At 43.6% G+C, this 20799-nt stretch overlaps 1 protein-coding gene across 14 annotated transcripts in view; it reads left to right on the forward strand.

The window, feature by feature from the left end:
• The first annotated feature begins 354 nt into the window (after positions 1-354).
• The window catches only part of LCOR (ligand dependent nuclear receptor corepressor), a 155193-nt gene continuing 134748 nt past the window's right edge, over positions 355-20799 (forward strand). For 2 of the 14 annotated variants that reach the window (XM_024253147.3, XM_054521702.2), the window contains exons 1-2: positions 378-503; positions 1526-1599. Coding sequence is in view for 9 of the 14 variants with exons in the window: in XM_024253143.3 (XP_024108911.2) it covers positions 1161-1237; positions 1526-1599 (151 nt within the window). In the remaining 5 variants the exon portion in view is untranslated. Of the gene's footprint in view, positions 508-1044; positions 1238-1525; positions 1600-1896; positions 1962-20799 lie in introns of those variants that run through there. The other 12 variants (XM_054521697.2, XM_054521696.2, XM_054521698.2 and 9 more) reach the window with 12 other exon arrangements.

Consider the following 20799-nt stretch of genomic DNA (forward strand, 5'->3'; position numbering starts at 1 on the left):
CCGGGCGATAGGCAGGTTGGAAGTGATAAATGGGGCTGGCGTAAAAAACAAAAAGCCCCGGGGAGGGCGGGGGCAGCCGTGGCCTTCGGGGACACTGCGAAGGCGGCGCGGGGCCGGCGGGACTGAGCTCCGGCTGTGGGAAGGCGCCGTCCCGGGCGACCAAAGGCGGCGGCAGCCGCGGAGAAGGACGGCGGGATCGCAGCCCGGCGGGCGGCGCGCGGGGCGGGCGAGCGGGCCCAGGCCGCCCCCGGGCCACGCCGGGGCCACGGTAAGGTGAGGCCGGCCCTGCCCCCGCACCGCCCCCGGCGGGAGGTGCGACGCCCGGGCCGCGGGTGCGTGCGCGGCCCCGGGCGACGCGGCTGGGCGTGCGCGGGGCCGCGGCGGAGGCTGGGCCGGTCGGGCGGCAGAAGATGGCGAGGGTGTGTAGGCGGCAGCAATGCTCCGTTGAGAGACGCGGCTTTCGGCAAGAACTGGATTCGTGGCGCCACAAGCTCATTCACTGTGTAGGTGAGACCCTCCGCCGACCGCCGCCGCCCCTCCGGCAGCCCCGCCGCCAGCCGCCCCGGACCAGGGAGGAAGCTGGGGAAGTGGCAATTGCTGCCCCTGCCCGCCCGCCCTCTTTGGCTCGAGCGTCCCCCCTTCCCCCACCCCCCGGAGTGCGAGCGCGCGCGACCTCCAGGCGGGCTCCCCCGCTCGGCCGAGCGCGCGCCGGCCCCTCCCCTCCGCGCGCCTCCCCGGGGCTGGCTCTCGGCGGGAGCGCGTGTTCCTCCCCCTCCCGCTCTCCATCCCCGCCCGCTCGCTCCCCTCCCTCCCCGCTCCCCACCCGCTCCCGCTCCTGCTCCCGCTCCGGGCCCGGCGCCCCGGCGCCGCCGTCGGCTTATTGTGGCGACTCGCCCCGCGGCGCTGCCGCTGTACTGGGGGTGGCGCGAGGGGCGCGGGCGTGCTCGGCCCCCACCCGCGCTGTGGCCGCCGCCGTCCTCCTCCTGCGCCACCCCTCCCCCACACGCGGGGCGCGCCCCCGGCCCTGCGTTCACGCGCGGCGGGCTGCGAGCGGGCGCCCGGCGCTCGGGCGTGTGCGAAGCGTGAGGTGGAGATGGGGGCGGAGGGAGCCGGAGCTGTCACAGTCCCCGGGTGCGCCTGACCGAGCCAAGTGGGGTGTCATGGCCGCGGGGGGCAGCGGCTGCACTTCCTCAGCGGGCGGCGGCGGCCGGGGAGCTAATCCTCGACGCACGGGTCGGTGTGTGCGTATTTGTGTTCGGTGTCGTGCTGCGGGGAGGAGGGGGTGGGACCGGGTCCGACCGAAGAGCCCCGGCGGGGGTCGCTCTCGTCCCCTCCCGGGGATTGGCCGGAGCCGCAGCCTCGCCCGAATGCCCCGTCCGCCCCCCGCCTCCCGGACCTGGGGCCGCCCTCGGGTGGCTTTTTCCCTGCGGGCCGGAGGGATCGCGGACGGGGGCGCCCCGGGAGGGGCCGGGCGGCCGAGCTGCGCCTCTCACACTGTGTGTTTTGTCTGTTTTTCTCTCCCAAGGTCCCGTTTCCCTCTGTGCGGCGGCCGGCGGGACCATAAGGGCTTAACTCATATATTTAACCCCCCTCCAAAAAGTAAGTGGCCCGTGTGGTGTCTCCGCTCCGCCCGCCGCCCCCTAGCCCCAGTCCATCCTTGTGTCTGACTCTCCTGTCCTCCAGCATTGTTACTTCCCCGTCTTTGCTTCGGTGCTGCTGGTGTGTGGGGAGATGCCCTCTCGTCGTCCGCTATCCCCCACGCCCAGTCCTCGGGGAGGCCCAGAATTCCAGCCCCTTCTCCCCCAGGGGAATATTTTTGGGAACCAGGTCTTCCCCGGCAGAATCTAGGAGAGTCTATGCGTTCGCTTGGGCCCCTCATCCCCTCCTTCCCGACAGGGTTTCATTGGAAGGAATTATGCAAATCCTGCTTTCTGGTGTCCATTCAGCGGCAATTTCATGCGGTGAGAAGTTCTCTTTGTTGTGCGAGGGGGAGAACAGACACTGATTTAATAGACATATCTGTTGGGGGGAAGGGTGGGGGGGTGTGGAGAGGCTCAGTTTGGAAGAATTACAGCACTTGGTTAGCTCGGTGTCTTTGTGTTTGAGCCTTCTGGCTTGACAGGAGGGTCTGCCCTTTACAATGTCCCACAAGGGATGTTTTCGATAATAGATTAAAAAGCAAAACTGAAACTTTAAACAAGTGAAAAATCAGGTAACCTTTACTTAAAGAATATACGCCTTTCCATTTCTACAGGGTTTCATTACGAAAATATATAGCATGAGTTTCGTTAAGGATTTAGACTGTAACACCGAAATTAATATAGGCAACAATGCTTTAAGGTATCTGATACCACTTTGGTTGTCCAAAGGTTAAAAGTGCATTTTCAAACATATGCTTGTGCAAATAATAAAGGCATGAGTCAGTTTTTTGGTATAATTCGTCTCATGAATATATTTTAAAATTCCCCTCCTGCCAATCCAAGACCAGTGCTGCCCTCCAGGAAACAGCCTTTTGCCTATCAGTTATCCTGTACTCTGCTCTGTCTCTGCTTGTTTTATTTCAGATCTATTATGCATGTACTAAAATGTTACGTCGGTTTAAGTACTTTTTGAATTACTTGTTATTTCGGACTGTCATAGAAGAGAGCATATAGCAGGTTTTGAGAAGCATGAAATTAATGCGTTTTCAGAATTGTGGGGTAGTATCAAATGCTGGAATTGTTTTGAAGAATTTTTAGTTCTTGTATGTTTCACATTTGTTAGTGATTGGTTTTTTCAGCAGGGCTTTTTAGTCTTTGGAAGATTTTTAAATTTATAATGTAGTCCTGTCCTGTAGATTTTCTAAGTTCCATGTTGCTTTAATTTAGATGGTTTTAATTAGTCTATCTTATTCTAATTCTCTTTGCATTTAATCCTGGGCTCCTGCCTCAGGACCTCATTTTTTCAGTTATTGCTAGTTAGTGATTAGTTACTGCTGCTTGACAAGGTGTGTTTTTGTTTTTGTTGTTGTTGTTTTTTCTTTTTTTGAGATGGCGTTTCGCTCTATTGCCCGGGCTGGAGTGCAGTGGCGCCATCTCGGCTCACTGCAATCTCCGCCTTCCAGGTTCAAGCGGTTCTTCTGCGTCAGCCTCCCGAGTAGCTGGGACTACAGGCGTGCGCCACCACGCCCAGCTAATTTTTCTATTTTTAGTAGAGACGGGTTTTCACCATATTGGCCAGGCTGGTCTCGAACTCTTGACCTCATGATCCGCCCACCTCGGCTTCCCAAAGTGCTGAGATTTACAGGCGTGAGAGCCACTGCGCCCGGCCGTGTTTTTGGTTTTTAAAATTATGACTGATAAATTATTTCTGTAAGTATCTCAATGGAGTGTCAAAATTTTGATTCACTTTTTGAAGGCAAATTTTAATCTGGTGATCAAATTTCTTAAAGCATACTTTTAACTCCAGATTTCCACTTTAAAGGTAGTAAAGTTCAGAAGATTATAGAGTCCAGAGTGTAGAGCAATATTTTAATCTGAGCAGTAACATATATTCATAGTCTCCCAACGAAAATCAGTGGGGCCTCATATTTTCTCTTATATGTAATTTTGTTTTTTAAGAGGAGAGTTCTAAGTAAATTAATTGTAGTGTTAAGAACTTCCTACATTTAAAAGGACTGGCAGTGATCCTTATACAATTCAAAAGATAACTTGTTTACTTCCAGATGTAATAATTCCTCTTTTAGTGGGATTGGTTCTAAACAGTCAACCTATTTGTTTCTCTTGACTGATTATCTTAATACTTTAGGGTCATTTGGTTTCTGAAAGGTATTTAATTTACAGAAGTTTGGATTATAAATTAATTCTCATTTCTAAAATCGAATTCTCCCTTCTATTAGTACTTTTTTGGAGGGTGTGGGGGCAGGTGGTGGTGGTGATGTTGGTGATTAAATGATTAGGTTCAGTTGAATTGGAGTTAGTCCTGGGTTCAGACAGTGATTATGATCAAGATGGATATTTGGTTACCAGGTGATTATTAAGGACTCCTCTGAGACTAGGATGATCAGTTTAGATTCCAGGAAGATCTAGGCTCTCTCTGCGCCTGATATGATGTAACCTTTTGCTTTCCTGCACCTTGCCCTTGCCATATTTTGAAGAAGCTCTTCCTAATGTGGGGAAAGTTGTGGTGATTTCAGCTTAGCTCTAGCTTGGCTAAAAATAGGACAGCAGATGAGTCTCTTTGACTTTCAGAAAGTTATTTCAGATTGCCCTAATTTCCTCAAATGTTCTTGTAGCTGGAGCAATTCTAGGAAGTATTTGAATAATGCCATTTTTTAGCCTTATGGGGCTACACAGGGGGGCCTGGAATTTCTTACATAGTGAGAATTGGTTATTTGATGCCACTTCTATTTTTATTTAGAATTTTTTTTAGAGACAGGGTTTGGCTATGTTGTCCAGGCTGGTCTCGAACTCCTCCCTTCTCAGCCTCCCAAAGTCACTTGCCTGATAGAACTTGCCACTTTAGAGTACCTGCCTGATCACTTAGCTGTTTGTATTGATGCTGTTTTTAGGATGAAGGGCAGTTAGGTGTTTACTTCATTTAAATAAGCATCTGTCTTTCACCAGGCACTGTGGGCAAACAAAGTCTGGGAAAGCTGCCTCAACCTTCAGGGACTTTTAAACCTTAGAGAAAGTGTAATGTAATCAGTTATTGTACAAGGCATAGTGTGTCATATGATGGTGCAAGCAAATGCCGGGGGTGTTTAGAAGTGAAGTAAATTTCTCCCGAGATGATGAAGGACGATTTCATGAAGAAAGTGGTGGATTTTTGCTTGGTTCTGATGAATATGGAAAAGGCATTCCATTCATGAGAAATGGCATGAGCAGAAGTGGAGAAGGACAGCAATGACTTGTCAATTTAAACTGCAGTTTATGATTAGTGTAAGAGATATACACATGATAGGTTTACAAAGGTAGGTTGTAGGATTTTCTAATGCAGGTTAGAAAGTGGAGACTTTCTGTTAGGCAACTTGCAGTTTGCAACACGTTTCTTTCCTTAGCTCAGGGGAGGAATGTTACCTTTAGTTAAGGATTTCATTGTGGAGCTCTACAAAAATGACACAAATGACACAGATTCTTTTTTTTTTTTTTTTTTTTTTTTTTTGAGACGGAGTCTCGCTCTGTTGCCTAGGCTGGAGTGCAGTGGCGCCATCTCAACTCACTGCAAGTTCCGCCTCCTGAGTTCAAGCCATTCTCCTGCCTCAGCCTCCGAGTAGCTGGGACTACAGGCGCCTGCCACCATGCTCGGCTAATTTTTTGTCTTTTTAGTAGAGACGGGGTTTCACCGTGTTAGCCAGGATGGTCTTGATCTCCTGACCTCGTGATCCTCCCGCCTTGGCCTCCCAAAGTGCTGGGATTACAGGCGTGAGCCACTGCGTCACTCTATGCCCAGGCTGGAGTGCAGTGACGTGATCTCGGCTCACTGCCACCTCCACCTCCACCTCCCAGGTTTAAGAAATTCTGTGCCCCTCAGCCTCCCAAATAGCTGGGATTACAGGTTCGTGCCACCACGCCCAGCTAATTTTTTTGTATTTTTAGTAGAGATGAGGTTTCAGCATCTTGGCCAGGCTGTTCTTGAACTCCTGACCTCGTGATCCACCACCTCGGCCTCCCAAAGTGCTGGGATTACAGGCGTGAGCCACCGCGCTCGGCCGACAGATTGTTTTTTAAACCACCTTTACAGGGACAATATTATCATCCACAAGAGTATTATCTTCTAAGCAAGCTCATTTGGAGGTTATGCCTTCCATTGCTATTACAAACCTATTTTTAGAATACCTTTAGGATTGACAGATTTTCATCCTTGGAAGTTGGAGTTGGTATTTGAAAAGAGTCAAAAAGTATTTGCTGTGAAATGTGGCAGTTAAAGGTATATATTAAATAATGGGATTGGCTTTCTTCCCTGGCTTGCAGTCTAGCTCGGAAAACTCAGCAGAGGGGTTTGATTTCTTTCGATGTGCCTCTCAACCTCTCTCTTGATTCATATTTCCTGTATGTCTGTCCATCTGTTGTGTGGAATCTCAGTTTGTGATATTGGATAGATGCAAATAAGCAAAGCTGTTACTTTTCATAGTTTCAAATGAAAAACTCAACATCACTACTGTATAAATTATTTTCTAGTCTATCTGTGTTTATTTTTAAATTCCTTTTACTATTCTATACACTTGCACATTGCTCTGGGGATAAAAATCCAATATAAACCATTAGCTCATTTTATTGACCATTCTTGTATTTAGCAAGTATCCCAAGTACAGTGGTCCATACCTTGAATTTTTTTTCACTTTTTAAGTGAGATATAATTCACATACTATAACAACTTAGCGGGTTTTAGTTGATTCACATACAAAGTTGTGCATATGCCATCACTGTCTAATTCCAGAACATTTTATTTTTATTTTTTTTCAGCAGTGGGGTCCTGCCATGTTGCCCAGGCTGGTCTTGAACTCCTGGGCTCAAGTGATCCTCCTGCCTCAGTCTCCCAGAGTCCTGGGATTACAGGTGTGTGCCACCACACCCACCATCAGAACATTTTTATTTCCTAAAAAAGAAACCCCACATCCATAGGCAGTTCCACATTCCATTCCTCCTATGATCCAGCTCTTGGCAGCTACTATAATTTGCTTTCTGTTTCTGTGGATTTGTCTATTCTGGACATAGCATGTAATCGGAGTCATACAATATATGGCTTTTTGTGTCTGGCTTCTTTCACTTAGCATAATGTTTTTAAGATTCATTCATGTTGTAGCATTATCAGCACTTTGTTTCTTTTATGGCTAAATAACACTGCATTGTGTGGACGTACCACATTTTGTTTATCCGTTAATCAGTTGATGGACATTTGGGTGGTTTCCACTTCGGGGCTATTATGGATGATGCTTCTCTGAATATTTGTGTACAAGTTTTTGTGCGGACATTGTTTTTAGTTCTCTTGAGTATGTACCTAGGATGGAATTACTGGGTCATGTGGTAACTGTTTTAATTTCGTAGGAACTGCCAAATTGTTTCCTAAAGTGGCTACGGTATTTTACATTCCCATCGGTGCTGTATGAGAGTTCCATTTATCCACATCTACTCCAACACTTGTTATTGTCTGTTGTGATTATATAATAGCTATTTTAGTGGGTATGAAGTCGTATTTCAAAAAAACAAGAAATAAATACAAAAAAATAAAAAAGACAAGTTATATTTAATTGTGGTTTTGATTTGCATTTTCCTAACAATGTGTCAAGCATCTTTTCATGTGCTTGTTGGCCATTTGCATACCTTTGGAGATATATTTATTCAGATCCCTTGCCCATTTTTAAAATTGGGTTATTATTTATTAATTGTAAGAGTTGTGTATATATTCTGGATATACCTACAGTGTATGCTTTGCAAATATTTTTTCTCATTATACTCCCCATTTAAGAACAAATACAGATCAACACATGACCAGATACACTGTAACAAAAGCTAAACTGCAGGATACCTTATGAAGAGAATAAGGAGCATAGTAATAGAATGAAATAGAATTCTCAAGAAAAGTCGGGTGCGGTGTCTCACGCCTCTAATCCCAGCACTTTGGGAGGCTGAGGCGGGTGGATCACCTGAGGTCGGGAGTTCGAGACCAGCCTGACCAACATGGAGAAACCCCATCTCTACTAAAAATACAAAAAAAAATTAGCCAGGCATGGTGGCGCATGCCTGTAATCTCAGCTACTCGGGAGGCTGAGGCAGGAGAATCGCTTGAATCTGGGAGGCAGAGGTTGTGGTGAGCCAAGATTGCGCCATTGCACTCCAGCCTGGGCAACGAGAGCGAAACTCAGTCTCAAAAAACAAACAAAAACACACAAACAAACAAAAAAGAATTCTCAAGAAAAGCTTTCTTTCTTTTTTTTTTTTGAAATGAAGTCTCACTCTGTCGCCCAGGCTGGAGTGCAGTGGTGCAATCTTGGCTCAACTCGCTGCAAACTCCGCTTCCCGGGTTCAAGTGGTTCTCCTGCTTCAGCTTCACAAGTAGCTGAGATTACAGGCACACACCAACATGCCCAGCTAATTTTTGTATTTTTAGTAGAGACGGGGTTTCACCACATTGGCCAGGCTGGTCTCTAATTCCTGACCTCAGGTGATCCGCCTGCCTCGGCCTCCCAAAGGGCTGGGATTACAGGCACGAGCCACCGCTCCCGGAGAAGAAAAGCTTTCTTAAACATCGTTTCTATGAGTTATTAAAATTGTTAGTTATTTGATGGGGTTATGTAATGGCACGGATTTACCTTGCTATCCAGGTTTAAATTTCTGCCTCTTTATGGTGAGGGTTCAAATATCAAGTTCAGATAATGTGGTATACCATATTATTTAAATCTATTTTATGCCTGAATTTTGGGTAGTGAATGGCAAGAGTTTGGATAGAGAAGGACACCTTTGCTCTATATTGCCCTGTCACAAATGTTTTGAATGAATCTGTTCCATTTCTGAGTTTAAATAGTGAGAATTTGGGTAGTGAGAGGAATCTCACTAGCAGTATTTTTGAAATTTAAGATTACATTTTTTGTTTGCATTTTATAAAACCCAGACATCTGACAAGTTATACAATTTATGGCAAATGTTTTATTTTTTTCTTTCTTTCTTTCTTTTTTTTTTGAGACGAAGTCTGGCTCTGTTGCCCAGGCTGGATGCAGTGGCGTGATCACGGCTTATTGCAATGTCTGTCTTCCAGGTTCAAGTGATTCTTCTGCCTCAACCTCCCTAGTAGCTGGTATTACAGGCGGGCACCACCATACCCAGCTAAATTTTTTGTAGTTTTAGGAAAGACAGGGTTTCACTCTTTTGGCTAGGCTGGCCTCAAACTCCTGACCTTCCGCCTGCCTTGGCCTCCCAAAGTGCTGGGATTACAGATGTGAGCCACCACCCCTGGTTTATGTTTTGTTTCCTGGTGCTAAGTTAAATATACTGTTTTTAAAGTGTTTGTTTGAATTTCGTTGACTCTTGGTTTCTCTGATTTTTTAATTGGTTAGGTTTGGTCTATTACAAAGTGTCAGGTATAATGATGTCTGAAGGATGAAACTAAGTATCTTATGGGGTAGATGGCCGAATTTAAGAATCTTTTGCTTAATGTATTGTGAGGAGCAAGTTAGGAAAGCTGTGTAGTAATGATTGGCATCTTGTAATGATTTTTGGTCTTGTTTTTATTCCTTTGTTTCATGTTTTAATCTACTTTTTGTTAAAGAGAGTTGTAGATTCTTTTAGCATATCACTTAATCATTTTTCTGAATTCATTATTGTGCAAGCCAGTGAATTTTACATAGTAAAAACTAGTATTTGTTGTGTCTTTACTATAATGAAATTCTTGTAATTGAGGGTAATAGAAGGATCCTGTCGTGTGTAATGTGCATTTGTTAGTATAAGAGTAGGATAAGTCAGGGTTTGCTAAAAGAAAAAAATGATGGCTGTAGCTAGGGTTTAGACTAACATTTCAAATTTGGTATTGGGAGACTAGAAATTAACATGCTTCAGACATGTCTATTTTAACATTTCCTCTCTATATATTTTTTAAAATTTAGATTAAAGAAAAATAGAGATGGGGTCTGGGATTACAGGCATGAGCCACTGCTCCTGGTCTAGACCTGTCTAAAGGGACTTTTCTTTAGACTTTAAATGTTTTCTAGAGCTTAAAGACAAAAAATAAATTTTACTCAGTTGTGCCTTACAATTGTATTAAAAACTATTATAACAATACCATTTGAAGTAAAGCAGCGTTTGTTATAACTTCTGAATCATTGAAAATTAGTCCATCACAGGCCAGGTGGCTCACGCCTGTAATTCCAGCACACTGGAAGGCTGAGGCAGGCAAATCGCTTGAGCCCAGGAGTTGGAGACAAGCCTGGGCAACATGGTGAAACCTTGTCTCCACACAAAATACAAAAATTAGCTTTAGCTGTGTGTGGTTTTGTGTACCTGTAGTCCCAGCTGCTCGGAAGGCTGAGGTGGGAGGATCGCTTGAGCCCAGGAGGTCGAGGATGCAGTGAGTCATGATTGCATCACTGCACTCTAGCCTGAGGGACAGAGTGAGACCCTGTCTCAGGAAAAAAAAAGAAGTTCATCACAGTTGTTTGCAGAATTTGAAGGGGATTACTTAGAAACATATAGTCGTCTCACAAGAATTTTTTAAATGGGCAATAATCTAGATGAATAATTAACTCTTTAAAATGATGTAGAAAGCAGAAAGTATCAGAAAATCTATTAAAGGTATCACCATCTTATATATCTGCGTGATACATTTAATACTTTCTAGAAAACTTACACTTTTTTTGTGTGTGTGAGACAGTCTTGCTGTGTCGGCCAGGCTGGAGTGCAGTGGCACAATCTCGGCCCACTGCAACCTCCGTCTCCCAGGCTGAAGCAATTATCTTGCCTTAGCCTCCTGAGTAGCTGGGATTAGAGGTATGTGCCACCATGCCCGGCCAATTTTTGTATTTTTAGTAGAGACGGGGTTTCACCATGTTGGCCAGGCTGGTCTTGAACTCCTGACCTCAAGTGATCTGCCCGCCTAGGCCTCCCAAAGTGCTGGGATTACAGGCATGAGCCACTGCGCCTGGCCAAGACTTTCTTTTTGGATTAGAAGATGTTGTGAACACCAGTATTATTTCCCATGATAATTGCTATTATTGGAAAGCCTGTTGTTTTTTAAAAAAATAATAATAATAAATAAAAAATAAAAAAAATATAGAGATGAGGTCTCATTATGCTGCCCAGGCTGGTCTCGAGCTCTTGGACTCAAGTAGTCCTCCCACCTCAACCTCCCAAAGTGCTGGGATTACAGGCATGAGCCACTCCACCCGGCCAGAGCATTATTATTTTTACTCATAATACTAGATAGTCTGTGACTGTTGTTTGATCTCATGATTAGCTTATTTTTCATAAAATCTGAATCATTTTATTTTATCATTATCAAAAAATGATTATTGTGTATAGTTCTCTTAGTAGGTGATTTTTTAGAGCTTTGCAGAAGGTAAAAGCATGCTTTACCTTTCCTAAACTCACTGTATAAAGGGAAAGAGAGGCCGGGCACAGTGACTCATGCCTGTAATCCTAGCACTTTGGGAGGCCGAGGCGGGTGGATCACGAGGTCAAGAGATCGAGACCGTCCTGGCCAACATGGTGAAACCCCCATCTTTACTAAAAATACAAAAATTAGCTGGGTGTGGTGCCATGCACCTGTAGTCCCAGCTGCTTGGGAGGCTGAGGCAGGAGAATCTCTTGAACCCGGGAGGTGGAAGTTGCAGTGAGCCGAGATCGCGCCTCTGCACTCCAGCCTGGTGACAGATCAAGGCTCGATCTCAAAATAAATACATACATACATACATAAATAGGAAAGAGAAACTAAAGGGATCTATAGAATGTATCCTACTTGATAAAAGAAAATTCCACATGTGAAAATGTGAAATTACCACAAAGACATCTGTTTCACTTTACAACGTAATTCATATCTGATTTAATATAGTAACAGGCTTCTCTGGTACATTTAGAATTATCAGTTGATTCAAAAATTTTCTAAACGGCTTTCTTTTTTTTCTTTTTCTTTTTTTTTTTTTGAGACTGAGTCTGGCTCCGTCGCCCAGGCTGGAGTGCAGTGGTGCGATCTCGGCTCACTGCATCCTCTGCCTCCCAGGTTCAAGTGATTCTCCTGCCTCAGCCTTCCGAGTAGCTGGGATTACAGGCACGTGCCACCACAGCCCACTAGTTCTTGTTTTTTTGGTAGAGAGGGGTTTCACCGTGTTGGCCAGGCTGGTCTTGAACTCCTGACTATGAGTGATCCACCCACCTTGGCCCACCAAATTGCTGGGATTACAGGTGTGAGTCATCATAGCCCACCCATAGTTTATACAGATTTTTGAAATAAGTATACATTGTATATAGAGGAAGCAAATGTTGAATTTGTTAAATCGAGTCATGCACAGATTCAGTTTGATGATCTCTTGTTTTTCACGTTTTTTTATTGTTGCCATTGCATGGATATTTGTGAACTTTTACCTGGCTACTCCTCTTTCTTCCAGTCAATGCAAGCATGTTTTCTTTGTTTTTTTGGAGACAAGGTCGGGTTCTGTCTCCCTGGCTGGAATGCAGCGGCATGATCATAGCTCACTGTAAACTCAAACTCCTGGGGTCAAAGTGATCCTCCTGCCTCAGCCCCTGGAGTATCTGGGACTACAGCATGTTTCATCATGCCTGGCTAGTTTTTGTTTTGTTTTGTTTTTGGTAGAGATGAGGTCTTGCTATATAGCCCAGGCTGGTCTTGATCCCCTGGCCTCAAGTGGTCCTCCTGCCTCAGCCTCCCAAAGTGCTGGGATTACAGGCATAAATGTCTTTGGCCCAATGCAAGCGTATTTTCTAGGTTGTTTGTAGGTATTTACCCTTATATCTGCCCACTGGATATTATCCTGTTTTCTTTTACCTTTTTTTCCATTTTTTAGATTCAGTATTTATCAAAGCTATAAAGGATGCTGTAACTTGTTTTCTTGTCCAGCCATATCATTTAAAGGGAAAGGAATTTAAAATAAATCTTTTAGTTTGGAAAACTTCAAACATACAGAAAAGTAGAAAGAATAGTACAGTGAACAAACACCCAGCTACATCAACTAATCGCTATTCTTGTTTCATCCCTAACTGAATTATTTTGGAGCAAATTCCAGACACCATATTTAATATTGAATCTTGGTTGTATCCTTTTGTATGGCACCATCTTCCTTTTCCCACCTCCCATCCCCATCAAGTGGTTCATAAGTTTAAAGAAATAAATAAGACATTTAAATATGGAGAAGTTTTTGCTTCTGTTTTGTTTACTTGTAATGTTTCTTAAAAGCTCCCATATATTGAGCATTTACTGTGTGACAGACAAGAGACCTTTGATGTTAACATCTGTTTTACAGGCGGGGAAACAGATTTAGGGGAGATTACAGATTTCATTCGTAATCACTCAGCTAAAATGTGGTAGACCTGGGATTGGAAATCAAAATTTTACGCTCTTGAACCTACCTACCTTCCCTCCCTCCGTCCCTCCCTCCCTTCCTTCCTTCCTTCCTTCCTTCCCTCCCTCCCCCCCACACACACCCCCCAAGACAGGGTGTCACTGTGTCACCCAGACTTGGAGTGCAGTGGCATGATCCTAACTCACTGCAGCCTCCAACTCCTGGACTCAAGTGATCCTCCTGCCTTAGCCTCCCAAGTAGCTGGGACTACAGGTATACTCCATAGTGCCTGGCTAATATTTTTATTTTTTGTAAAGACGGGGTCTTGCTTTGTTACCCAGTTTTCTTCAATCTTCAGCATTATGCATATGCCCTTCTTTTAGAATTTCCATTAAGTTGCCCGTCTTTGTTTCTAATTACTGATTACTTATGTGCTTTATGTTACATTAAGGTATTTTGGTTTCTCTACCCATAATCTTACCATAAACAGGAGTTTATTCTATTCATTTTCTGTTCTCTGGCCTTGACTAGAATACCTTGCCTCCTTCTCTTCAGCTGTTACAGTCCTATTTGTGTTTCCTTTTTTATTTTGTATTTTTTAGTTTTGTTAGCTAAATGAGTTTCTGAGCTGAATGTTTCCACTGGCTTAATTTTCCTTCTTATCTTTCTCAACTGGCCATTCTTCACCATTAACTGAGATTGGATCGTAGGCTTAGGAGAGGGAAAGGCAGCAGAGGGTATCTGAGTGATACTGATTCTACGCCTGGTGAGTCTTCTGTGTAGACCAGCCTAATTCATAGGAGTTTGTAACAAAGGCCTTTTAACAGTGTAGCTGCTTGGCCTTTTCTTCTATTGATATTCTTCCTGGAGACCTCAAGGAAGTGTGGGATGGTGGTGGAGGGGCAAACAGGTTAAAGCAGATTGAGGTCAGGATTCAGGATTCCTGAATCTAGCCAAATGCCTTTTCTTCGCTTCTAACCTTCTAACTGTGACTTAAATTTAGTTCAGCTGGCAATATTTTAAATTGTGTGACAGAAAAGGAAGTTGCTGAGTAGTGTGTAATTACTGAGAAGGAGAAGAAGAAATTGGGTAAATTTAAAAAATGAATAAAAACTTAAAAATCAACTTAAAAAAGATGATAACTCATACATCATTGGTCTTAGACAAAATGCTTACTAGCAGGCACAGGAAGATGTTGTGACAGAGGTAATAAGGAGAAATTCCCATCAAAATAAAATGTGAAGGTTCTTGCCTTCGTAAGAAAAAATGAGGGGAACGTCGGTGTTTATGAGTATTTTACATTTCAAATGTGGCTCTTTTGTTGCACCATAAATGATATAAACACTAATTTCCTGTGTGTTAGATTATATGAATTTTTATTCAGCTAGTAAAGAAGCTGACAAAGTTTACCTCTTATAAATGGGCTTATCTTTTTTTTTTTTTTTTTTTTTTTTTTTTGGAGACAGAGTCTCGCTGTTGCCCAGGTTGGAGTGCAGTGGCGCGATCTCTGCTCACTGCAGGCTCCGCCCCCCGGGGTTCACACCATTCTCCTTCCTCAGCCTCCTGAGCAGCTGGGACTACAGGCGCCCGCCACCTCGCCCGGCTAATTTTTTGTATTTTTAGTAGAGACGGGGTTTCACCGTGTTAGCCAGAATGGTCTCGATCTCCTGACCTCGTGATCCGCCCGCCTCGGCCTCCCAAAGTGCTGGGATTACAGGCGTGAGCCACCGCACCCGGCTAAAATGGGCTTATCTGATTACAGTAAAATACTGTAATTATGGATAAGCATCAAGAAGTCCATAATCTTTGGTCATTGTTACTGAGAAAAACCTTTACACTGGTCATTTTTCTATGAATGTTTAATAGAGCTAATACGTCTTTTAAAAATGATTCGATTGGCCGGGGATTGTGGCTCATGCCTGTAATAGTAGCACTTTGGGAGACCAAGGCAGGCAGATTATTTGAGGTCAGGAGTTTGAGACCAGCCTGGCCAACATGGTAAAACCCCATCTCTACTGAAAATACAAAAACTAGCTGGGCATGGTGGTGTACAGCTGTAATAATCTTGGCTACTCGGGAGGCTGAGGCAGGAGAATTGCTTGAATGTGGGAGGTGGAGGTTGCAGTGAGCCGAGATTGCACCACTGCACTCCAGCCTGGACTACAGAGTGAGACTCATCTCAAAACAAACAAACAAAAAACTGGAATTTTGTTGTACTGGCTTTACATTTTTTTTTCTTTTTTAAAATTAAGACAGGGTCACTCAGGCTGGAGTACAGTTGTGCATTCTAGGCTCACTGCAGTTTTAGCCTCCCAGGCTCAAGCAATCCTTCCACCTGAGCCTCCTGAGGCTGGGACCACAGATGTGTACCACCATGCCTGGCTAATTTTTTTTTTTTTTTTTTCTAGAGATGGGGTCTCCCTATGTTGCCCAGGCTAGCCTTGAACTCTTGGGCTCAAGTGATCCTCCCATCCCAGCCTTCCCGAAATGCTGTGATTACAGGCATGAGCCACTGTGCCTGTCTGTACTGGCTTCTTAAAACAAATCAAAATAAAAGAAACAGGTATGAGTAAAGTGATAAAGCTATTTCCTTTGTGAGACTTGTGTAATCAGTTTTTATTTGTGGATATATTTACTGTGTATAGCTTTTCACTGTATAGTTTTTATTAAAATAGATTCTGGCATGTTAAAATAAATAGACATATACTGAGAAATCCCCATACATCTACTGAAAACAGTTTCAAAAAGACCCATGGCTTATGGCTACAAATGTACAATCTTATCTAAAAGAGAACCTTCCCTTTGGTCCCCTTCTCCTTAGGAGAAGAACTTCTGCTTAACTTTATGTAACATATCCAAATCAAAGATTAGTACATTTTATTGGTGAAAGGTAAAGGTATGTAAGTGGATAAATGGAGTAAAGATAGAAAAAAGAAATCAGGCTGGGGGCAGTGGCTCCAGCACTTTGGGAGACCGAGGTGGGAGGATTGCTGGAGCCCAGGTGTTCAAGATCAGCCTGGGCTACATGGTGAAACCCCATCTCTACAAAAAATACAAAAATTAGTCATGTGTGGTGTTGCGAGCCTGTTGGTCCCAGCTACCTGGGAGGCTGACATGAGAGGATTGCTGGAGCCTGGGAGGTCAAGCCTGCAGTGAGCCATGATCATGCCGCAGCACTCCAGTCTGGGTGACTGAGCCAGTCCGTCTTAAAAAAATGAAAAGAGAAGCTAGAATTTTCCACATTTGCTGAGAAGACTTTTAGGAAGGAGTTACCAGAAGCTATAATAGAAATTTATGTGCGACTTAATTTTTCAAAAAAAAAAAAAAAAAAAAAAAAACACCCAAAAAGCACACTGGTAACAGTTCTGAATGAGTTGTTTGGTCAAGAGTTTTTTGTTTTTTTTTTTTTTTTGAGACAGAGTTTTGCTCTTGTTGCCCAGGCTGGAGTGCAATGGCACAATCTCGGCTCACTGCAACCTCCGCCTCCCAGGTTCAAGCATTTCTCCTGCCTCAGCCTCCCGAGTAGCTGGGATTACAAGCATGTGCCACCACGCCTGGCTAATTTTTGTATTTTTAGTAGAGACAGGGTTTCTCCATGTTGGTCAGGCTGGTCTCCACTGACCTCAGGTGATCCGCCTGCCTTGGCCTCCCAAAGTGCTGGGATTACAGGCATGAGCCACCCTGCCCAGCCTGGTCAAAAGTACTAAAACTATTAAAAAGATTGAATTACCTACAAACTTTGATCTTTTCAAAGCAAGAGAATGTAAATTAATGGAGAAGAGTGTTCTGTAGTTAACATAAAAAGAAAGAAACTGACATTGTGGCATGGGCAAGATAGCAGAGGATTGAAGACCCAGTTTTTGCCTTTTTTCCCCCTTTTCCTGAGGACTTAAACTTTATTTTGGAAAAAGTGGCAGTTTTGTTTTTGTTAAATGGTTGAAAAGTGTTTGTATGTTACCTCTCAGATATTACTCAGTATAAATTATTTCTTAAAAACATATGAAGTTGTTTGGGTAAGAATGCCCTTAGTAATTACTGTGCCTAAGTGAGCCAGCCCATATTTTGTCAGATATTTTTTAAGAAATGATCCAGATCAAATCAACTATTTTGAGGAATGCGAATATATATCCAGTTACAACTGGAAAAGAATGTTAAGAATATAAGCTGTGTTAAGAAACAGGAAGATTCTCTTGTTATATCATGCTGCTACCAATCTGTAGTTTCTGTGACTCAGGAACAGGAGTATAAGCAATGACATAGTGATAACTGTTACTGTTATATTTTGATTTTTGATTTTAAAATAACCACACTTTAAAAACTGGATGCTGGGCCGGGCATGGTGGCTCATGCCTGTAATCCCAGCACTTTGGGAGGCTGAGGCATGTGGATCACTTGAGGTCAGGAGTTGGAGACCAGCCTGACCAACATGGTGAAACTCTGTCTCTACTAAAAGTACAAAAATTAGCCGGTTGTGGTGGCAGACATCTGTAATCCCAGCTACTCAGGAGGCTGAGGCGGGAGAATCGCTTGAACCTGGGAGGTGGAGGTTGCAGTGAGCTGAGATTGCACCATTGCACTCCAGTCTGGGCAACAAGAGTGAAACTCCATCTCAAAAACAAAACAAAACAACAAAAAAAACTGGATGCTGAAAGGATGTTCTCAGATGGCAGAATCTGAGGATCTTCAGATTATTGGATCTGAAGATTATTATACAGGATCTTCAGTTATTTTGTTCAAAAACACAGGCTAGGATTCTGCCAGGAATATTCTTTCAGGAATGGTTAGCTTTTTTGGATAACAGTTTTTCATTCACATTTCTTCCCCATTTAATATATTTCTATCTTTTCTTTATACTTTTTCCTTGTTTTTGTGCATATAAAATAAATAGATCTATGTTTTTGAAACTATATCAAATTAAGAAACTGAATTAATTTTTAAAAATCTTTTTTTTTTTTTTTTTTTTTTGAGATGGAGTCTCCCTCTGTAGCCCAGGCTGGAGTGCAGTGGCACGATCTCAGTTTACTGCAACCTCCGTTTCCTGGGTTCAAGTGATTCTCCTGCCTCAGCCTCCTTAGCAGCTGGGACTTACAGGCGTGCATCACCATGCCTGGCTAATTTTTGTATTTTTAGTAGAGACAGGTTTTCAGTGTGTTAGCCAGGATGGTCTTGATCTCCTGATCTCGTGATCCACCCACCTTGGCTTCCCAAAATGCTGGGATTACAGGTGTGAGCCACTGCGCCTGGCCTAATTTTTGTATTTTTACTAGAGACACGGTTTTGCCGTGTCGGCCAGGCTGGTCTCGAACTCCTGACCGTAGGTGATTGGCCCGCCTCAGCCTCCTGAAGTGCTGTGATTGCAGCCGCGAGCCACTACACCCAGCCAGGTTGAGCGTCTTTAATCTGAAAATCCCAAATTGGAAACGCTCCAAAATCTGAAACTGTTTGAACACCTAAGTAACACCATAAGTGGATAATTGTACCTGACTTCATGTGATGGGTTGCAGTCAAAACGCAGGTGCACAACATACAGTTTATTCAGTGTCCCCAAAGAGAAAAAACATCCTCCCGGTGCTTTTCAGCTGAGATACATCTTTTCTATATATGCCCAGATTGCCCCATGCAAGTGTGCCCTCAAAGCGTAATAAGATGGTATGTGTGCAGACCAGATGTGTCAGTGGCAGGATCCCCATGATGCCCCCATGATGGGACCAAGACCTCTGTGTATCACTCACTTTTTTTTTTTTTTTTTTTTTTTTTTTGCTTATTCTCTGCTCTCTGACATGAAGATATTGTTGGAATTGTCAGAAAGTCCTACAGATATCCTTGTGGGTAAAACAAATAAGAAAAAGGGAAAGCATTACTAGCAAAGAAAGTCAAGCTGTTGGAAAAACTGAGTGATGTCTGAAATGTCTTACAGAAGAGTATGTTGTTGGAATGACCACTGTATATATGACCTGAAAAATACAGTAGGATAAATTATTAAAGTTCTAGGTTGAAAGTGATGGGCAGAAGTTAATGAAAAATAGAAAAGCACTGCATAAAGCTGAAAATGACCTTGATTAGATCTTGAAAGAGTAGATCATCAGCATCACAGTGAACACATGCCACTTATTGGTATGCTAGTCATGAAGCAGAAAGATCAAGGCTGGGCGCAGTGGCTCACGCCTGTAATCTTCGCACTTTGGGAGGCTGAGGTGGGAGGATCATGTGAGCCCAAGAGTTCAGTACTGGTCTGGACAACATAGTGAGACCCCATATCTAAAAAAAAAGATCAAGCATGATGAACTGAAAATTGAAGAGAACTGTGAATATTCAACAGGCTGGTTGCAGAAATTTAAGAAGAGACATGGCATTAAATTATTATTATTTATTTTTTTTTTTTTTGAGACAGCATCTCACTCTGTCACCCAGGCTGGAGTGCATGGCGTGATGATAGGTCACTGCAGCCTTCATCTCCTGAGCTCAAGTGAGCCTCTCACCTCAGCCTCCTGAGTAAGGGACTACAGGTACATGCCACCATGCCCGGCTGATTTTTTTTTTTTTTTTTAGTTTTTTAGTAGAGACCAGGCCTTGCTATGTTGCCCAGGCTGTTCTCAAACCCTTGAGCTCAAGCAGTCCTCTCACCTGTCTCCCAAAGTGCTGTGATTACAGGCATGAACGACTGTGCTGGGCTTACTAAATTTTAACAGATTTGTGTTGAACCATCTGCTGATCATGAAGCAGCAGAGAAATTTATTGACAAGTTTTCTAGGGTCGTCACTGATGACAATCTGATGCCAGAACAAGCCTGTAATGCTGATGAAACATCACTGTTTTGGCGTTATTGCTCCAGAAGGATACTGACTACAGCTGATGCAAGGGCTCCTGTAGGAAGTAAGGATGCTAAGGACAGAATAACTGTTCTGGAATGTGCTAATAATGCAGCAGGCATGCATAAGAGTAAACTTGATGTAATGGGCAAAAGCTTGTATCTTTGCTGTTTTCAAGGAGTGAATTTCTTACCAGTCCATTATTATGCTAACAGAAAGGCGTGGATCACGAGGGACATCTTTTCTGATTGGTTTCACAAGCATTCTGTACTACTGTTCATGCTCACTGCAGGGAAGCTGGACTGGATGATGACTGCAGGATTCTTTATTCCTTGATAACTGTTGTCATCCTGCAGCTGAAATTCTCATCAGAAATGTTTATGCCATGTACTTTTCCCCAAATGTGACTTAATTCAGCCATGTGACCAGGGTATCCTTAGATGAGTATCCTTAGATGAATGAAGAGTAAATGTAAAAACACCTTCAGCAGCACACTAGCAGCAGTGAACAGAGGTGTGGGTGTGGAAGCTTTTCAAACGAAATTTTAGCATGAAGGATGCCATGAATCAAGATGATTGTGATTATAGTGATGATGAAGATTGTGATGTTAACACTGCCGAAAAAGTGCCTGTGGATGACGTGGTAAAATCGTGTCAGTGTTTAAAATCAGAGAGAGAACATGGTGAAATCATGCCAGTTTATAAAATTGAAGAAAGACTTCTAAGACAGAAAATGTTGTTAATGAGGCAGATAACTCTGGAGCAAACATTTTAAAAAAGCCATCCAGAAGAATGCCTCCACATTCTTAGAGGATCCACTTCTGGGTCTCTCAACTGCTTCTGTTGTTTCTTTTCACCCCCCAAAATAAATACAGTGTTCAGTAATTTTTTAGTGAGAACATAGCATTGTAGATGGAGACTGAAAGCCTGACGTTGTTGTTAACAGTTGATTCAGATATTCTGGTGATGCTCCTGTGCTCTTAGTTACCCCAAACACATTATTTTTTCA

Source organism: Pongo abelii, chromosome 8 (assembly GCF_028885655.2).
Source record: "Pongo abelii isolate AG06213 chromosome 8, NHGRI_mPonAbe1-v2.0_pri, whole genome shotgun sequence".
NCBI lineage: Eukaryota > Metazoa > Chordata > Mammalia > Primates > Hominidae > Pongo > Pongo abelii.